The sequence below is a fragment of the Schistocerca cancellata genome, chromosome 1 (assembly GCF_023864275.1).
Source record: "Schistocerca cancellata isolate TAMUIC-IGC-003103 chromosome 1, iqSchCanc2.1, whole genome shotgun sequence".
Classification (NCBI taxonomy): domain Eukaryota; kingdom Metazoa; phylum Arthropoda; class Insecta; order Orthoptera; family Acrididae; genus Schistocerca; species Schistocerca cancellata.
The window spans coordinates 348,648,084-348,669,923 of NC_064626.1; the positions used below are offsets into that span (position 1 = coordinate 348,648,084).

The 21,840-nt window shown below is 43.0% G+C and overlaps 1 protein-coding gene across 1 annotated transcript; it reads left to right on the plus strand.

The window, feature by feature from the left end:
* The first annotated feature begins 239 nt into the window (after positions 1-239).
* LOC126173753 (60S ribosomal protein L10) lies at positions 240-20,588 on the plus strand. The gene is made up of 6 exons (XM_049920981.1): positions 240-335; positions 468-496; positions 2,319-2,517; positions 2,605-2,711; positions 20,120-20,282; positions 20,370-20,588. The coding sequence occupies exons 2-6, from the start codon at positions 474-476 to the stop codon at positions 20,538-20,540; spliced, it is 663 nt and encodes a 220-aa protein (XP_049776938.1). The 5' UTR covers positions 240-335; positions 468-473; the 3' UTR covers positions 20,541-20,588.
* Positions 20,589-21,840: the final 1,252 nt, after the last annotated feature.

The window sequence follows — 21,840 nt, forward strand, 5'->3', positions numbered from 1 at the left end:
TAAACATTAAGAAGACTCAACAAAATGATATACACTACTATAAAATAGGTGAGAATGTCGAAAAATGGTTAACTTACAATGATAGCAGACAACGATACCATCAAAACTTTTTCCCCGAGAAAGCTTGACATATTGTGACCTGACGACCCGTTGACGACCAGTTTAAACGTCTTGATTTGAAGTGGATTGTAGAATGTTTTTACATGATATAACGGCCAGAGTGAATGAAACATCGTAATTCTTTTCATCTTTGGTACCACCCGTTTGGATCGTAACTCCGTTATCTCTGATCTCTAGATTAGTTCATTTGGCCGTAGGACGCGTGGCTGTAAGAGGTAAGATATGTTAGTAATCGCTTCGCATCCGTTGTTGTGTATTATTAAAAAATGAGAGAAATGTTGTGGTCAGTGCCCCTATTGTAGTTTTGGCTATAGTGATAGAAAGTAATCTTTTTCTGTGTTTTTCAGACCAAGATGGGTCGGCGGCCAGCGAGATGGTGAGTGCTTAGGATATGGTCATTATTACTGTAGTCTTGTGTTGGATTAGTATCTATATCTTAATATCACCGTAAAGGTTCTAATTTATTAATGACCGTTTAAGAAATAACTACTGATTTACCAAATTTATTGTCCTATGGTGTTTTAACCTTAGTCGAAAGCATGTTGCACAATAAAGCGTAACTACACAATAGTTATTTATCATTGCGTCATTTGAAGATAGTTTAGCCTGCCTTGCAAGGGTGCTAAATTATTAAGTTTCGTTACCGTACGTATAACTTTTGTAATCGTAGTGTGGCCCTTTATATCGAACTTCCCAAACTGTCAGTGCTAAGTAGCCTGCTGTTGAATTATTGCGATGGAAGTGTTGTTAGTTTGGCACATGAACGTTGTCAGTGCTAAAATACATAGTTCTGTTTGCATTGAGCTGGCACAGTTTATTAGCTAAACATGTGGATTGATAATGTTTGCTGCGTTTTTGCAGCAAAGTCCTTCTGTGTGTTCTGCAGTGGCCCTTTTTTTGCAGGTTTTAAACAAGAGTGCAGGGCTTTCAGTAACAGCATCAGTACCTTCATTGTTAAAATTTTACTTTTACGTATCAATGTGCAGCTCTTTTGTTAGTGTTTTGTAATTTGCTTAGTAGTGGGTGAGATATAAGCTTTAAGATATCAAGTTTATCATTACAGAACTTATCTTTACGGATTGTTGGACTATGCTGTTGAATGACTGTGTTAAGCCTCCTTGGTATACTATGCAGATTTATAGAGCCTGGCAAATTAATCTACTTATGGTTGTTAAGTCACTGATTTTTGTTTAGGTAGGCTACACAGAGCACAGAAATGTGGTAGCTGTCCTCCCCTTAAGGTTTTGTTCCTGTGGGATTTACTTGTGGTGTCACAGAAGGTCTGTTCCTGGGTTTGTAACACCATATTAATGGGTTGTTTTGATTGTTACCCAGTGGGGTGTATGAGATGTAACTGTACAGTTCCATGGTAGAAGCTACGTATTGGACAACCACCCACCCCTGCATTCTTTCATGATTTATGCACAGTAGCCTTATATGCATCAAAATACATGTTGAAGGCTTGTCCATATTATGTATAGTTCCTGAACTTAACTTACGGATTGTTTTTATAATTGTGTTAAATGTATATATGCCAACCACAGCTATTGATACCAAAAAACCAAGACCTGCAACTATGAGAAATAAAACCTTGTTTAGCCCATTTGGGAGGGAGATGGGGTTTTGAAAATGGCAGTGGTAAGCCAGATTCCTCCTCTTTTTTTTTCCCAAAATTGGTTTAATTTCCAATACTAGTTGTAAGTGTACAAGTTACATAGAGGACCCAACCCCCTTTTCCCTTCCAGCTACTTCTTGGTTCTTGGCCTGGTGCCAGAGTAGCTGAATTAATTGAAATCAGATGGCCTGTTTTGATAATAACTTTAGTACATTCTCCGTGGTTCTGGTGGGCAGAACATGATTCAGTGTGTCTACATACTCACAAACAAAACATATGTAATAAGCAGAGTGGAAGATTGTGTGATGAAATTGGAGATTGTTTACTACAGATACTTTGCTTTGTTTTGATAGCAATTGGGAATGAGTAAATGCCGTTTTAAAATCAGGAATAGTTCCTCCTGCCAGCTATCTTAGAGTCTAGTTTGAATGAAAGATTAATGCTAGCAACTCTACTTTCCTCGTTCTTGCCTATCATTCTGCCAGGAGGTACATGTGTCTATTATTGATTTAATACAGTTACAGGTACATAATGAATTTTCTTTGGTACTTTTAATGATGCAAATAATTTGGCTTTATTACAGCTATCGCTACTGCAAAAATAAACCGTATCCAAAGTCAAGGTTTTGCAGAGGTGTTCCTGATCCGAAGATCAGAATATTTGACTTGGGAAGGAAAAAAGCAAGAGTTGAAGACTTCCCACTGTGTGTGCATCTTGTGTCAGATGAATATGAGCAACTGTCCTCGGAGGCACTTGAAGCTGGTAGAATCTGTGCAAATAAGGTTTGCTGAATTAATTTTACAACTGGGCTTCAATTCAACTACATTTGCAGAGATGCCTAGTGGTTAACTTATACCTTTCTTTTGCAGTACATGGTGAAAAACTGTGGTAAAGACCAGTTTCACATCAGAATGCGGCTTCACCCCTTCCATGTAATTCGTATAAACAAAATGTTATCATGTGCCGGAGCTGACAGGTAAGTTAACTAGTGTTGTGGTGTTGATATTGGTAATGTCTGATGAATGATTTGCAACTTGAATAGGCAGGCTATCTAGTTTTTACTTGAACTAGCCATTGTGGGTTCTTCAGTATGGAAGATACTAAGAGCTACCATTTTAAGTTTGTAGAGAATGTACCTAAGGCATCTGCATGAATGAATGACTGCCAGCATTCAGCGCTGTCTGTAGCTTGGTATAGGTACTAGTCATTTTAATTAGGGTGAGTGTCTACAACATTGGAAACACGAAATAAGTTTGATATTTTATAAGCGCACATAATGCAACTATTATCCTTCAGCTTACTGTCATAACTTTTGGTGCAGAATACAGAAATATCATAAATGAAAATCAAGAAGCAATGTCCAAGCCACATTGTACTTTAAAACTGAAAATTTTTGTCTTGACAGATTTTCTCCATCTTCTAACAAGGAATAGGTTGTGAGTAAACAGCACTGTATGTGCATTGTCTGTCGAAGATTTGGTGTAACATGCATTTCCTTAAATATATATTCATTGTTATCAGTGTGGGAACTTGGCAGAAATGCTATACTTTTTTGGCTCTTTAACAATATGTATCATAACATTGCAAGCACTCTTTATAATTAACCACTGAAGAGTCATTTATGTCCATTAGAAATACTTTCCATTGTAATGTTACTTAGTTAAGGTCCACTGCTCATGGCTAGTGTTGCTGTCCTTGGATCATAGGGTCTCTGTTTCAATTCCAATTGGGACTTTGTACAAGTGCTAATGACCGTGCAGTTGAAATGCCCCACAAACCAAACATCACCACCACTTCGGTTAACATGCTTGAATAAAATATCTGAAATTCAGTATTTTTTAGGAGTATGGTTTTAGTTTTGCCACTTTCTTTTGAAATTTCCCTACCAAATTAGGCACTGTACGTCAACTAAACATGCCACACGCAGTGCAAAGAACAAAAACAGACTATAAAGTTACTAGTTACAGGCATTGTCTGTAATTGGCTTTGGCAACAGTTTACAATGAGCTATACACACACTGAGATATAAAGAATCAATAGTGGACTGTTCTGTTCACATTTGCTACACAAATGTATCTGTTTGGGCCAATATGATCAGACATAATAAAATGCTGAAAAAAGCTTCTACTCAAACGTATTTTTCGTGCAGTTGTAATCGATGAACATTGTTATATTTGTTAATGATTGTAGTGATAACAATGATAGTAAAAGTAATGATAATAATACACAGAACTTCACTAAAGAAAATTTATTATTTTACTATTCAAGCAGGTTATATTAGGAACAAACATTTCCACCAAAAAGTCTTTCTCAACCATCTGCCCATATTAACTTTCCTTTCTTCTTACTGACTGCAGTTTGGACACAAGTGGTGATGTGTGTTTTACACACACATTTATTACACTTTTGACAAAACGTTTGTTTTATTGTCATTGCTTGAAAGAGAGACCTTCTAGCATGTGCACATGTAGTGGTTTCTAGTTACTGATTTAGCCACACCTGCCACTCCTTCAGGGTCTTGGACGCTCCTGATCATTCTCAGAGAATCTTCTGTTCTTGGAAAATGCTTCCTTGATGCAATGTGCTTTGGAGCCAGTGACTTTCCAAGTTCCTCCAAAAATGTTCTCCGTCTAGTCAATTTTCTTTCATTCCACTTGGGTCAGTCGAAGTCCGTAAGACATATGCATTATAAGCAGCAATATCAAGGATAGGGTAGAAAACTATCATGGACCAACTAGTGGTTTTTTGTTTGCACGTATATGTACCTGTTAGTTGGTGTCTACAGTCTCTTTGGTTGAATTATAATCTAAAATCATTTTTGACTTCTCATCAGCCATGTCACTTATTCCCCCACCATGGTGGAGAGTGCTCATTAGTACAACATTCTTATTTCTCTTAGGGATATAATTGACAACTGTAGTGTCATTTGCGAAGTAAAACAAAGAGCTGTGAACCTCCTTGGTCATATTTTGTGGAAGCTCTGGCTTATTTTAACACGTGGTTCCTAACATTGTCAGCTTCCTTTTCTGAAGCAGCTGTCACAAATTGAATGATCTAAAAAAAATTCACATGTTACATTCTGAGTCCACAAATCAGAGGTAAGATCAGCAACTACTCTCCTTCCCTGGTGTTTCCCGGTGCCAATCCACTCTCATTTCCTGTATAAATTTGGGCTTTATGTTTTGCTGTCACACAGAATCTGTATCTTGAGCCCGTATTTTGCAGTTTGCTTGGGATGTACTGTTTGAATGGACAGCAGCCTCTAAATGCTACCAGCGGCTTGTCGATTCCCCCTAGAACTACAGGGCTATTACAAATGATTGAAGCGATTTCATAAATTCACTGTAGCTCCATTCATTGACATATGGTCACGACACACTACAGATACATAGAAAAACTCAGTTTTGTTCGGCTGAAGCCGCACTTCAGGTTTCTGCCGCCAGAGCGTTCGAGAGTGCAGTGAGACAAAATGGCAACAGGAGCCGAGAAAGTGTATGTCGTGCTTGAAATGCACTCACATCAGTCAGTCATAACAGTGCAATGACACTTCAGGACGAAGTTCAACAAAGATCCACCAACTGCTAACTCTATTCGGCGATGGAATGTGCAGTTTAAAGCTTCTGGATGCCTCTGTAAGAGGAAATCAACGGGTCGGCCTGCAGTGAGCGAAGAAACGGTTGAATGCTTGCGGGCAAGTTTCACGCGTAGCCCGCGGAAGTCGACGAATAAAGCAAGCAGGGAGCTAAACGTACCATAGCCGACGGTTTGGAAAATATTACGGAAAAGGCTAAAGCAGAAGCCTTACCGTTTCGAATTCATTGAAGCTGTGCCGAGTGTGGGAGGAACTTGATTATCGGCTTGATGTCTGCCGAATCACTAAAGGGGCACATATCGAACATTTCTGAATGCCTAAAAAAACTTTTTTAGTTTTTGTATGTGTGTGCAAAGCATTGTGAAAATATCTCAAATAATAAAGTTATTGTAGAGCTGTGAAATCGCTTCAATCATTTGTAATAACCCTGTACTTGTAACCACTGGATAATCTTGTTTTTGGTTCATTAGATTGAAATGATTTGTTTACTGAGATGTCATGAATTGTCACTGGCTGGGTGCAGCTGAGTATGTGAGCTGCTTCCCTGCTCCCTTATTCATACTGCTTCTTCCCTTTCTATACCACTCCCCTTCGCTTGCAGTCAGTGCTGCTAGCCTAACAGCAGCTGATGAGGCAGGGAGGTGTGAGGAGTGGTTTGTTTGTATCTGATTCTCAGAGACTGTTGACTCAGCGGCCAGAGACAGCTGTCGTGTGCATGAGTTGCTTGTGAATGATATGTGTGAATGTGTGTGTGCTCTTGTTTTCTGACAAAGGCCATGGCCAAAAATTTAGTTGGGAGCGTGTAATTGTCTTTTATGTTCCTCTCTGCAGCTCAGTGATCATCTTCACGGTGAGTTGCTACCTATCCTCATTAGTATTGATTTTCAAAGTATTCAAGCAAGTTGTCTGTGACATGTAGATGGCTAGCCACACCAGTGGGCTTTTGTGATGGACCAAAACCGCAGGCCATGTATCTGACAGATAGGGCCTGCCAATCTGAAGCCCAACATTTCCGACTAATGTGCAGGCCCTGCCCATTGGATGTAGTCTCACTGATCTGCCTGCAGGCCAAGTCTGTGTGTGGTGTAATGCGACAGATTTTCGTGGTTTATCCATGGACTCAGGACTGCAGTGCTCCTTGGCAGGCCAGAGGCCACTGGTAATGGATTTCAGGAATTCTGATTGTCTTACAGCAAGAACATTGTACAGTGCGGTGTTTTAGACATTTTATTTATTCTAGTACGTTTTGCACTTTGTAAGTAGATTGTTTATTAGAAATAGAGGATGATAAGATGAAGAAAATCTGGGAGTCATTGGCAGTTTGTACACTGTGAACTCACATATTTCGTGAAGAAAAAACAAGCATACGTCAGTGGGTAATAACTGATAATAATGATCATAATAGAATCAATATTTTATTGGCAGTCACCTATAGTGTTGGGTTACACAACTTCCCTACCTTACACACTTCTTTGAAGCGGCCAACTTTTTTATAAGGTTGTTTCTGAAATAAATAAGGTACTTTAAATTTGTTTTGTGACTCCAATGAAATACGTATTTTGTCACCAAATATTTCATTTTATTGAAATAAAATAACATTGGTGGTCTTTATGAAACATATCATTTGGTTTGCTTTCTCTGTCTAAAAACAGTTCACGGCAAAAGATATTGATGTTAGTACTCAAGATTTTTGCTCACGTTTAGAAACGCAGAAGTCCTTGCATTTTTGTCAATGTATGTCTTTCCTTTTGCTTGAGATCTCAAAATTTGCCCCTCCAGGGGGACAACAGCTCAGCTATTGCAGCCTTTATTCTTTTCCAGGCTGCTTTCCTTTGCCCTTCTTTTTCCTTCTTTGTCCTCCTTTCTTTCACTTTGCCCACCTTCCTTTCCTTCTCTTGGCATCCTTTGTCGGCCTAGCTATCCTGATGGCTTTACTTCATCTTGCAATTTTGGTTGGTTGCTTTTCCTCTTCCTTTTTGGCTTTTCTTTTTTGCTCCTTGTCAGGTTTGACCCCCATCTCCAAGTTTGAAGTTTGCTGTGTGAGTCATATGGGGAACGGCCCCCTCCTTAGTGTCTGTGGTGTGGGTTCCTTTCCTCTCTCACCCCGCCAAAGCCCTTTTGCCTCCTTGTTAGGTCACCAGCTCGGTAGCCAGTCCGTGTGGTGGGGCTCTTATGTACCCATCTGGCTGAGTCCCCTGATACCACAGGAATCACATAGCTGGTACCTGTGCTGTGAATGCTTTGTGCAAGCATAGAAGGGGTTGCCCATTTTTTTCGAGGCATCAGAATTGGCTACGACTGTCCTGCTAGCCAGCCATTGCTGTGGTTGGGTGGTGCCACAAGACAAGCCCCTGTTCAGAGTGGATGGTACCAGGGCAGAAGTTTGGCACAGGAAATGTGTTAAACTCTCTGGCCTCTCATATGCAGCTGTGTCTTTTCCTTAAAGTAGTTCTGTCTCAGTTCCTGTTTCTGACTTTCCAGCCTTACCCTCCTTGGATACACCCTGGGAGGAGGGACAGACATGCCAGCTTGGGACGAAACCCTTTCTGCAGTTCCTCGTGTGTGCGAGGATGGGCATGGGGACTTTTGCCATCACCAGACCCTGTTTCTTTGTGGAACATACAGAGGACAAGTTCTGTGAAGCTGAATCATTAAGATGAGATATGGCTCTCTCCTTATAAAGATAACTTCAGCCAGTCTACCTCTGTGCCTGCAGCTATCGCTCCTCACAAGTCACTCAGTATGACACAGTATGTAATTTTCAATGGGGACTCCTCCTCGAGTTCGATGATGAACATAAGGCTAAATGGAATGATGTGGTGTTCATTTCATCAGGAGTGTCCATAAAGGCCCTAAGGACCATTGTGTAGACACTGGCACTTTATTCATATCTGAGGAATACCTTGCCTGAGAAGGTAAAGGTAATAGTGTGCAAATGCGATGTGAAGCCATACATTCCTCTCCCCTTGTGTTGCTTCCATTGCCTCAAGTTCGGCCACTTGTCCTCACAATGCGATGCCTTTCCCATCTGTGATGACTGGTGGCCGCCATTCTCCCCACTAACCAATGTGTCCAGTGTGCATGAAGGAAAAAATTTCAGCAAATAAAGAACCTTGACCATCTCAGCTACTTCGAGGCCTGGAAGAAATTTGACAGACCTCATACCTGTAAATCTCGCCTCTACCTTTGCCTCAGTTACACTTTCCCCTCCTCATCCCCTTCCCCCCTCCCCTTCCTACTGCCCTTCCCTTTTCTCACCCTTGGTGGCTCCTGTCCTTCCCCCTCCAGTAACCGCTTCTCGTCCTCCTCCTCCCCAGCATTCTCGGAACAGGAAGTTTGCACCCTTGGGCTAGAGGAGAGACCCGTGCTCAGGGCCCCAAATCAAACTTGCTCTCTGTCCAATCTTGACATCATTGCAATATTTTCCCTTACTGATAATGCCTCCTCCCTCCCTCTGAGGGAGAAGAAGCAGCAGCAGCACAAGTCAAAGGATGAGGTGTCTCATAGGGCTTTGCCCCTTCCACCTCATCCTGAATCACTCAGTTTTAATGGATTTCACCAGTTTTTATGAATTTCACCACATCCTCATTGGTGACTACCACTGTCCAAGGGAGATGACCTCCCTTAGGCTTCTTTGTCTCACCTGGACTCTCACCACATGATAATCCTGTAGAATTGCAACGGATATTATCGCTGCCATCTGGAAATAAAACGGAAAGTTTCCTCCTCCTCCTTTTTATTCTGTCCTGCTCTTTAAGAAACTCTTTCGTGATGACCACACTCTCAACATTTCATGTCATTGGGCATTCTGTTCGAACCGTTCTGGCTGGGGTAGTGTCTGGAGGGGTTTGCACTTGGTTCACACTAGTTTCACTAGTGACTGTATCCCCCTTCATACCAACTTGCAAGTAATAGTAGTTAGTGTGTAGACGACTCTGGCAATCACGGTTTTCAGTGTCTACCTCCCTCTAGTAGGCATCTCCTCATGTTGAACTGTTTACCTTAATACAGTAATTCCCACCCTTATATCTCCTCCTTGGGGACTTAAGTGCATACCACCCCATGAGTGCCACTTTGTCGATTAGGTATCTTCTACTTCACCAACTTACTACAGACTTTGATTTGTCTCCTCAATGACACTTCCCCTGCCCACTTCAGTGCCACTCATGGCACCTTTACTACTATCGACCTCACAATCTCCTCCCTTTCTTTTGTAGCTTGCCTACATTGGTCACCTTGTGACAATTTCATTGATGTAGTCCTGCAGGGCATTTCTGCCATTATTCTTCATGCTGCTGACACTGCTGCCCCCATTCACAGGTACCACAGTGGACCAAGGACTGCCGACAGGCACTGCAGTGATTTAAACACCCTTCAAGACCAACTTCCTCCCTTTTAAACATCTCCAGGCCAAGGTTCGTTACCTTGTACAGTGGAGTAGAAGTGAGTGCTGGGAGAGCTATTTTTCCTTCCTGGGGATGTATGGCTCTTGATTGTAGGTTTGGTCCAAGCTCTGTAGCCTTCTGGGCCACCAGCAACAGTCAACTGTCAAGAGTCTTATCCTCCAAAGTGCTCTGTCTACTGATCCATTGATCCTTGCGGAACGCCTCGTGACACTTTGCGGCAGCATCAGTGTCCTCTACCTATGCTGCCATCTTCCTCCAACAGAAACAGAGTTGAACAGGCCCTCCTGTTTCAACCATCATCAAGCTGAATCCTATAACAAACCCTTCACTGAATGGGAAATCTTGCAGGCTCTTCTTCAGATGACACAGCTCCAGGCCAAGATTCTGTCCACAACCAGATTTAACACTCGTACATTACACATAGGCAATATCTATGCAGGGTCTTCAACCACATTTGACTCACGGGTGCCTTCCCCTCACAATAATGAGACACTATAGTTATCCCCGTCCTTATGCCTGGGAAGAACCCAATGTCTCAACTGCTACTACCGAATTAGCACGATGAATTTACTTGCTTGAGAGGATGGTTAGCTTCAGATTTTGTTGGGTTCTTGAATCTCGGGGCCTTTTGTCACCATATCAGTGTGGCTTCATGGAAGGGCGATTGTCAACTCACCATTTACTCAGATTTGAAACTGCAATCCGACAGGCTTTTACTGTCAGCACCTTGTAACAGTCTCCTTTGCCCTATGTAAGGCATATGACATGGCTTGGCACCATCGCGTATTAGTTATCCTCCATGACTGGGGCTTTCGTGGGCCCATTCAAATTTTTATTCGTTATTCGCGAATTTTTATCCCATCGACTCTTCAGAGTTCAGTTGGCATTCACTTAGCATACCTCGGATTCAGGAGAACAGTATCCCACAGGGTTCCGTATTAAGTGTCACATTCTTCCTCATATTCATCAATGGACTTGTAACCTCTGTCGGCCCTCAGGTTACCCCGGAATTGTATGTCGGCCCTCAGGTTACCCCGGAATTGTATGCTGGCCCTCAGGTTACCCCGGAATTGTATGTCTAAAATTTTTGCATATGCTGCATTTCCCATTCGGTAGCATCTGCTGAGTGCTGGCTCCAAGCTGCCATCCTGCAGACTTCTGCGTGGGCTGTCTCTCTAGGCTTCCAATTTTCTCCCTCCAAAACACAGGTTTTGCATTTTTGTCGTCAATTTATAGTATACTCTGATCCAGAATTTTATTTAGGCAACCTGCTCCTAGATGTTGCAGCACAGTCCTGTTTCTTGGGCCTTTTTTTTTTATGAAAAGCTGACATGGCTGCCCCATATTCACCACCTGAGGACAACATGCTTGCAGAAGCTTAGTGCTCTCCACTTCCTGGCCCACACATCTTGGAGTGCAGACCATGCTACTCTTCTCAGTCTTCAGCATGCTTTGGTCTTGTCCAAACTAGATTATGGAAGTCAGATTTATGGCTCAGCAGCTCCTCCCACTCTGAAAATACTTGATCCTATTCACCATTGTGGGGTACATCTGGCTATTGGTGCCTTTCGCACCAATCCCCTTGACAATCTCCTCATGGAAGTGGTGATTACCCCTCTACAAATACGATGAAGCCAACTCCTGGTTTCTTAGGCAATTGACATTGATTCCCTAACCATCCAGTGTTCTCTGTCCTCTTAGCAAGTGAGGGACATCTCCCTCCTGATCACTGCCTGCAGGTGGGATTGTCAGTTGGAATGTCTCACTTCCCCCCCCCCCCCCTCCCCCGTCAGGATCACCATCTCTGTTCACTGAAATTTGCCCCATGTAGTTCCTCACACATCCCCCCTTGGATGGTGCCTAGACCACGGATTAGGAGTCACCTCTTCTTGGGACCTAAGGTCTGTTGCACCTATGGTCTTCCAGCATCTTGTAAATCCCATCCATCCTTTGAGTGAGTGCTACTATCTGATGGTTCTAAGAAAATAAAGTGGGATGTGCTTCCACACCTTCTGGCTTAGAACACCATTTATTGCCAGAATCATGTAGTGTGTTTACAGTAGGACTGCTAGCTGTTACCAGGGCCCTCCATTTTGTTACTCAGGTGTCCCTTCACATTTAATATGTACTGACCCATTGAGTAGCCTGTTACTCTTTTCATTCTTTGGTTTCTGCTACCCATGACCTTCTCTCCTCCTTTGGCCGTACTGCCTGCTCAGTTGTCTTTCTCTGGGTAGATAAGCTGATACTCACCCTCCATTCCTGTTCATGACTGGCCATGGATATGCAGATCTGTCTAATCTCTTTGCCCAAAAGTGGAATGACATCTGGTGTGCTACTGCTCTCAGTAATAAACTCCACACAATGCAGGAGACTATTACAATTTGGTGCTCTTCCTTCTACTTTTGGGAGGAGTGCACTGCTTTATGCCATCTATGCATTGGTCATACCAGGCTCACCCATTGTTTCCCCTGCTGTGCAACAAACCACCCCCACAATATGCTTGTGTAGCCAGACTGATTGTATCCCACATTGGTGGAATGTTCCCTTCTTCTGGCCCTTCGTCCTATGTATAGTCCTTCTTAAATATTAGCAGACAATTCATGGATGGTTGAACTGGTCCTCAGTTTCCTCCATGAAAGTGGTTAATTCCAGGTATAAGGTTTTGCTGTACTCCTGGAGCAGGGGTAATTTGGTTGTGGTTGGGGCCTCTTCACGTTTTCTCGGTTTGGGACCCCATGACCACTCCTCTATGGAAAGCTCTTTTTCCCAGTTTTTAGATGTGGACTTAACATTTTATGCCTTTTACTGCGTGAGTTTTTACTTGCTTTATAGTTTGACTCCCCTGACTGGATCCATCTACTTTTAGCAGACCCTCTTCTGTGAATAACTATGGAATCATGGGACTGATGATTTTGGTCCCATTAAACCTCTCAATCAATCACTGTCAAAATTTGTCAGGGAAATATGCTAAAACTTGTCTGAAAATCAGGGAATTTCAGATGGTTAAACTTGTGGCAACCCTATCATCATGCCCTGAAATGAGGGACATTCCATCAAATATCCTTCCCACCCCTCATAAACTAGTGGTCCATCACCCATCTACATATCGTTAGTCCATTTGTTTGCCACTCCCAACCCCAGACCAATATGCAAGACTTGTCCAGTACCCCGTGCAGGTCCGGAGGTTAGAATAGGCCTGAGGAGTCTCTCACTTTTCGGCCCTATGAGTTCAGGTCCTGTTCAATGGTTTGACCTGCCACTCGAAATTCTACAGAAGTGCGGGCCATATGCGAAAGGATGCCTTACATGGTGCACGAGTTATCCAGTGTCCTTGGATTCGATCTCCTAAATCTCTTTGTCATGTCTTTGCATCGCCACCTGCGATTCAACTATTTGGGCGAGGACACATTTCGGGGTAAGTTACCTTCTTCCATCGTCTCCTGTCCTCTTTTGCCCCCATGACAATATTGGATTTCTCTATGCCCAATATCAAACACAATAGCCAGTACGTTGTGGTGGGGCCGACACACATCTATGGTAGCCCCCTGACAACACAGGGATCACACTGCTGATGCCTGAGCTGTAAACTCCCCAGTATTGCTAACGGTGCCTTCATCTTGGCCTTTGAGGGTGATTCATTACCTGAAAAGGTCAAGGTGACAGTTTACCGCTGTGATGTCAAACCATACGTCCCTATGCAGTGCTTTAAGTGTTGGATGTTTGGGCACGTCTTCCCACTGCACTTCCAGCACCACATGTCGAGAATTCAGGCGTCCACTGCACCCAAGTACTCTGTGTGCCTCCTCCCACTTGCATCAACTGTGGAGAGCATCACTCCCCCTGCACGCCAGACTGCTCAGTCTCTAAAAGGAGCAGAAAATCATGGAGTACAAGACCCTGGACTGGTTGATTTATACAGAGGCTAAAGGTAAAATCGGAAGATTATACCCCATTCGGTTGATGCTGACATAGGCTGCAGCCAAGTCACCAACACCGTCCCAAGTGCCAGTGGTTCCTCATTCTGTGCCACAAACAGTGAGCCCTCTGGGCCACAAGAAGACATCCACCCCCTTGATGGTAGGGGGCAAATCGTCCTCTGTTGCTGTCAAATCACTTGGTTCGAGAGCAAGGCCCCACAAACATTGGACATCGATCCTTTCCTCCCTGCTGGAGAAGCAACAGCCTCCTTTTGTGTGGAGGGGTCCCTTTGCCTCCCCCACCCACCTATCCCTTCGCCTGTGGCTAAAGGAGCCAAAAGCTGCTGGACAAAGAGCTTAATGGTCTTACTCCATGCTTGGAGCTGCTTCGGAGAAATCTTCCCAGCAAGCACCTAAAGAAGTGAGAGAGCAATCAATCTAAGAAGCAGTCTGCTAAGAAACGGGACCCTCTGGTGTCCCCAACACAACCACTCCCTATCACTCTGCAATTGAGGATGTGGTGGAGATCTTAGTGTCCCCTGCGGACCTGGTTCTCACTGATACCTCATCCACCATAGAAATGGCTACAAATACTCAGTGGCAGCAGGTGATCCTGAGGCATAACCTGCCTCCTTGCGTGCTTCATGCCTTCCCAGCCTCACGATAATGTCATCCTCCAGTGGAATTGCGGCAGTTTTTTCCACCACCTGGCTGAGCTATGGCAACTCTTAAGCTTTGCACCTGCTTTCTGCATTGCCTTTCAGGAAACCTGGCTCCCGGAAGTGTGGGCCCCTGCCCTCCACGGCTATGGGGGATATTACAAGAACCGTAGTGACTGTAATAGTGTCAGGTGGAGTTTGTGTCAATGTGCTGAACACAGTATACAGTGAACCTGTGTCCCTTCAAACCCCTCTTGAAGCTGTGGCTGTCAGGATAAGGACGACGCAGGAAATAAATGTATGCAACGTATATCTTCCTCCTGATGGTGCAGTAACCCTGAAGGCATTGGCTGCACTGATTGATCAACTCCCTAAACCTTTCCTACTTTTGGGAGATTTTAACACTGTTGACCTCTTGTGGGGTGGCACGGTGCTTACTTTCAGAGGCAGTAATGTCAGATTTACTGTTACAACTCTGCATCTTAAATACAGCTGCCCCCACACATTTCAGTGTGACACATATTTGGCCATTGATCTCTGTTTGCAGTCCTGGTCTTCACCCATCTATCCACTGGTGAGCACATCTGTGTGGTAGTGACCACTGCATCTTCCTGTCACTGCCCCGGTGTCAGGCCTACAGATACATGCCCAGATGAGCTTTAAACAAAGCAGACTGGGTTGCTTTCACCTCTGCTGTCACCGTTGAATCTCCCCTATGTGGTAACATCAATTTGGTGGTTGAGCGGGTAACTACAACGATCATTTTGGCAGCGGAAAACGCTATCTCTCGTTCTTTTGGGTGCCCTGGCCTAAGACAGTCCCTTGGTGGTTGCTGGAAGTCAGAGACAATTCAGGAGTGTCGGCGAGCTCTACAGTGGCATAAGCAACACCCTTCTCTGGAGCACTTCATAGCCTTTAAACAGCTGTGTGCCGGTGTTCACCAGATTAACATAAGACGGAAACAGGAGTGTTGGGAGAGAGAAGTCTCGACCATCACGTGCCATACGTCACCTTCCCAGGTCTGGGCATAGATCAAATGTCTTTTTGGGTACCAGTCCCCTACAGGTGCCCCCGTGTTACCATAAATGGCGTGTTATCTACTGCCCCAAATGTGGTTGCCGAGCTGGAAAGGAAGGTCCTTTCGTTCACTACACGCCACAGTGAACCCTATAACACCCTATTTGCAGATTGGGAACTCCTCAGTGCTATTGCACATTGCCCCGATACAGCTCCTGGGCCAGATCAGATCCAGTCAGATGATTGAACACCTCTCATCTGACTAAAAGCGACATCTCCTCGTGATCTTTGACTGGATTTGGTGTGATGGGATTTTTCCAGTGCACTGATAATCTTGTGTCCCTCGAGTCCGCCATCTGAACAGCCTTTTCAGGACAGCAACACCTTGTTGCTATCTTTTTTGGTTACGAAAAGTGTATGACACAACCTGGCAACATCATACCCTTGCCACATTATACTAGTGGGGTCTCTGAGGCCCACTCCTGATTTTTATCGAGAATTTCCTGTCTCTTCGTAGTTTCCGTGTCTTAAGTTGGTGCCTCCCATAGGTTCCCTCATATCCAGGAGAGTGGGTTCCTGCAGGGCTGTGTATTGAGTGTATCTCTATTTTTAGTGGCCATTAATGGTCTAGCAGCAGCTGTAGTGCTGTCTCTCACCCTCTCTGTATGCAGACGACTTCTGCATTTCGTACTGCTCCACCAGTACTGGTGTTGCTGAGTGGCATGTACATGGAGCCATCCACAAGGTGCAGACTCTAGCCGATGGCTTCCCATTTTCGGCCGCTAAGTCGTGTGTTTGGCACTTGTACTGTTCATCCGGAACCAGAACTACCTTACTGACGATCTCCTCACTGTAGTGGAGACATATCGATTCTTAGAACTGGTTTTCAACACCTGGTTGACTTGGCTTCCCCACCTCTGTCAGCTTAAGCAGAAGTGCTGGTAGCACCTCAATGCCTCTGCTGCCTGAGCAACATAAAGTGGGGCAGATTGCTCTATGCTGCAGCTCTACAGAGCCCTTCATCAATCCCACCTTGACTATGGGAGTGTGGTTTATGGTTTGGTGGCACCCTCAGTGGTGTTTATGCGACCCAGTGCACCACTGTGGTGTTAGACTAGCGGCGGGAGCTTTTAGGACGAGTCCCTCCATTGCAGGTCAGGTGTGCGCAACTGTTAACTAGTCATGTTGCACACGTTTGTAGTGCACCTGCGCATCCAAATTACTGTCTCCTTTTCCCATCCACAGCAGTTCATCTCCCACATAAGCAACCCAGGTCAGGGGTTACAAGCAGTTTTTGTCTGATCCCTACTATCTGAACTGGTGTCATTGCCTTTACTACCTTTACTTGAGGTCCATTCATGTACACTTAGGCTGGGCTTTGCCTGGACCTTTCACATGGCCCAAAGGACTCAATTCACCCCGCAGCTCTCCGCTGTCACTACTTCTTGATTCTTGGCACGTACCAAGGCCATGAAGTGGTTCACACAGACAGCTCGATGGCTGATGGTCACGTCAACTTCACGTATGTCCATGGAGGACATATTGAACAGCATTCCTTGCCCAGTGGCTGCAGTGTTTTCACTGCAGTGCTGGTGGCTATATCTTGTGCTTTTGAGCACATCCGTTCATGCTCTGGGGAGTCATTTCTTCTGTGTACTGACTCCTTGAGCAGCCTACAAACTATCAACCAGTGCTATCCTTGTCCTTTGGTAACAACCATCCAGAAATTCATCTATGCCCTGGAGCAGTCAGGTCATTCAGTGGTGTTTGTGTGGACCCCAGGACGTGTCGGAATCCCAGGCAACGAACTTGCTGACAGGCTGACCAAACAGGCTACATGGAAACTGCTTATTGAGATTGGCATTCCAGCAACTGAGATGCGTTCGTTTTTACACTGCCAGGTTTTTCAGCTTTGGTGACTGAATGGCATGGTCTCAGTATGCACAACTAACTGTGCCATTAAGGAGACTATGAATGTGTGGCAGTCCACCATGTGGGTCTCTCATAGGAACTGTGGTTCTGTCGGCTCTGTATTGGCCACACTTGGGTGACCCACGGCTACCCCTTGTGCTGTGAAGACCCGCCTCAGTGTTGATGTGGTGACCAGTTGACAGTGGCCCATATTCTGGTGCACTGTCTGACTTTGACAGCCCTGCGATGAAATCTTCGGTTACCAGACTTGTTGCCACTAATTTTATCTGACATCAGCAGATTTAGTTTTACGTTTTATTCGTGAGATGGGGTTTTATCATTTGATCTAAACTGATTAATTCACAAACAGCTACTGCTAGCTATGTAAATGAAGTGTCAAAAAGTTCATCTCTTCAAGGCCTCACTATTTTGGGCATCAATTATACCTGTCAAAGTCTTCCTTTGAATTAACACTTACATCTAGGACATTTCAAGAATGGAAGATTCTAGGAAGACAAGTGAGGTCAGTAAAATCATAGTATTTGAATAAAACTAGAAAATAAAAAATGAGATTGGTCAAATATTTTGTGAAATAACTTGTCAAAAAAAATAGAGAAACATTTTGTCTCTTGAATGATGCTTGAAACCATGTAGATCAAATAAGGTGCATCAAATGTTTCTTTAATCAATTTTATTTTGCACTTTTGGAGAAATGATTTAAGAAAAAGATTGATGTTTTGTTTTTAAAAATTGTCTTATTTATGCTGACCATTTAGATCAGTTGAAACACTTGGCATGAACATTGACTGGTGATGAATTACATTCCCAACAATCAGTAAAATTTCATGATTGTTCAGTGTGATTTTGTGTGTGAATACTGTGTAGCATATACACTAAAATATACTTTAAGATGCAGTGTAAAGGGTATTGGGAAAACATAGTACACTAAACAAATGATTGTACTTGTCACTTAAAATTTAAGTAGCTGGGCCAAACTCGGGACCTAAGATTAAAATTACATGCCAGTCATGCCTCCACACCATGAACTGTGGTAAAAGTGACTTGTTTTATGTATTTACATTAGTCACTCATTTTCTGCATTTATGTTGAAAGTTCTTGATCACTTATTTTTAATTCATTGATGAAATAGTCAAACGTATCTCCCCTCATGTGTATGTTTAAAGTACTTTACCGGTGGCCTTTGTAGTTTGATATATTTAGGTTCCCAATGAAGATTCCTCCTAAATTTCTTGTACAGTGCTCCTTTATCGCCTTATTTTCCAAAGTAAAGTTTATTTTGTTGCTTAACTGCTGAGTTACAATATTCCACAATTTATAGGTGCTGACTAGTAAAACAACTGGATGGCTCTGGTAGCTGTCATTTAGTGGAAGTTCGTGCTTTGCACGTAGGGGACAGTGCATATTACTCGATGCTGCTGCTTGTAGCTGGAAGTTCGCATGTCCAGTTGTTGAGCACTGTCACTTAATGTATGATGTGGCCATATGGCATTTTCTATGCTCCTATAATCATCCTGACGTCAGTCTCAGGTAACCCACTGTCCCTGCACCCTCCATGCAAGTTCCCCCCTTCCCCCACCCTGTCACCCCATCCCAATTCACATCAGATTCGTTTGAGTAAGGCTATCACAACCAAGTGTTTTTCAACAAATTTTGAGAGATTGTGGCATTAGCAAAGCTTCATCTCAATTGGTTTTTGTGTTCTACACCAAAAGCTAAGTGCAAAGCTGGATCATATTAGGTCTGGAGTAGCAGCTTGTTGAAGGTGACTGTATTTATCTGAACTGAATCACACAATTGCTCAGTCTGTCTAACCTGAAACTACCTCCTAGTCTCAAATGTAAGAGGTGCACTGTCTCAATATTTGCTGCACTGTGTTACTTGATTAAAATAAAAGAACCTTTTGAAACAAATATTAATATGGAAGTGTGCAATGGAATGGGCAAAGGGAAAATCAACTGAACACTCTAGTGTACGTAATTAAGAAAACTATTCCACAAATTAGAATAAATATGTGGAACACACATTTGAATGCTATTGATGTTCTGAGCTCTTGTGCTTTAACCATAAGACATTTATCCAGCAAGTGTACACAGTTATCAGTTTTAATGCTGAAATTGTGTGGAGAGAATTGAGACCTATGGGAGAGAATCTGTTTTGATATGTACTCTTGGATGGGGAGAATGGTTTAATTACATAATCAAATTTTTGTGACGGTAGTTCTACTGGGGCAGGAGGTGTGTAATAATAGGGCAAAAACAATGTAACATCAAGTAATGAGACATAATGGATTAAATGTGGTAGCTGGATGTAGGCTGCAATCAATGGCTACTAAATTGACAAGTGGTAGCAAGCTGAGACTCTCATGTGAGCAGTTACATACTCCTGAAGTGGGACATATTTTTAACATTTATATATTGTTTGGCAACTTTAGTGAGTATTGTGTGGTTATATTTCTCACTGATGCATTTTTGGGAAACCTAAGAAAGTTATCCATAGAGTTGTACGTGCTGTGAAATATTATTTACAAGTACTGTGAAAATTTAAGCATTGCTGTGACGGTGGTAATCTCATTTTGGAAGTAGTGTAAGAAATTGTAAAAAATGAATGTATTATTTGTTGATAAAGAGCTTGGAAATCACAATAATAGCTTTACTCCCCTGGAGTCTTACAAAATAGCTGTTTCTGCTAGTCCTGAATTCATACTTCAAAATGGGCTCGTACAAGAAGTTGTGTGAATGAGGCAACTACAGTTCGTACTTGCAGGATGGCAATAACATTTTGCAGTATCTTATATTTTACTGCACTGTTTGGGTTGTAGAAGGCTCTAAATGTGCTAACTATTGAACAACTGTATTTAGGCTCCAGACTGGAATGCGTGGTGCATTTGGAAAACCTCAGGGCACAGTGGCTCGTGTAAGAATTGGTCAGCCCATAATGAGTGTGAGGACAAGTGATCGTCACAGAGCTGCTGTGATTGAGGCACTCCGCCGTGCCAAATTTAAATTCCCTGGTCGCCAGAAGGTAAACAAAACAACTTTCATGATACGTTGACATTTTGTTAATACCATAATCTGTGTTTCTTGTTTTAAATGCCTTTCAACTTTGCAGATCTATGTTTCCAAGAAATGGGGTTTCACTAAATATGAGCGTGAAGTCTATGAGAAACTTAGAGATGCAGGAAGGCTTGCCAGCGACGGATGTAATGTGAAATACCGCCCGGAACATGGACCACTTGATGCCTGGAAGAAAGTTCAAGTAGAATTGGCACAGATGGCTTAACTCAAATTATATGATCTTTGAATGATTAAAATCTTTGGAAACCTGAAATGTTTTGTTTGTTTGCAATCTTTTATTTGTATCTGAGTACAAACACTAAGGTTATTGTTCAAATTTATTGTGATGGTTATGGGGATTTAATAGAATACATATAATTAAAAAGTGGAATATAGAAAGCACAAGTCAAAGGTTTCATTTACAGCTTATTTGTGATGAGTTGTTGGTGTCGAATTAAATCTTGAAGTTTGGAAAAGTACCATGCATCACTTCTGTTCAAAAGTAGTATTATCTTCCCAATGTCCACTATTTCTGCTTTCATGCTAAGATAAATTTATGGGGACTTACACGAACCACCACATCACTTTTTAAAGTTATAAGCAGACTTCTCCAAAAAATCAAAGGTGAAAATTTTTAGAAAAACTGTTTTTGTTGATGTATTCAAATAATAAGGCACGCTCATATACTTGAGCAGTCTCCTAAGAAATATTAAATTCTCTTGAAGTGTCAGCTTCTGGCTTTTGGGTTGTGAATTGAGGACATCTATACTCTGCCAACCACCGTGAGGTGCAAGGCAGAGGGTACATCTGATTGCACCAGTTATTAGAGATCCTTTCTGTTTTCACTTATGGAGTTCAGGAAGAATGGTTGAATAAGTGTGTGTGTGTGTGTGTGTGTGTGTGTGTGTGTGTGTGTGTGTGTGTGTGTGTGTGTGTGTGTGTGCGCGCGCAGTAATTAATCTTCATGAGCCCTATGTCAATGATAAGTAAGGGGTTGTGTATTCCTAGAATAATCATTTAAAGCTGATTCCTCTTACTTGGGATAGGCATAAACTATCTTAAAGACTCTTTCAGTTCACTTCCTTCAGTATCTCTGCAACTCTCCCATGGAGTAAATAAAACCTGTGACCATTTGTGCTGCCCTTCTCTATGTATGTTCAGTATCCCCTGTTAGTCCTATCTGGTACAGGTCCCACACACTTGAGGATGACTGACTGACCATGGTGTCGGGTGTGCCTTCATCATTGGCACAGACTATTTTCACGGTCTGCTTCTGAAACGCTGCTCAGTATTGGCAGCAGAGCTCTTAGCCCAGTATCAGGTCACGCAGTACATCTGTTCAGATTCTCTGTGCTCTGCAGAGCCTGTGTGTGGTGTACACAGTCCATCCTTTAGTGCAATGGATCCATTTCCTCACTCTTCAGGAAGCCACTGATTATTTGGGTCCCTGGTCATGTCAGTCTGATGGGAAACAAGGACATTGATGCTACTGCCGTCAAGGCTGCAGTTGTCCTACATCGACTCGC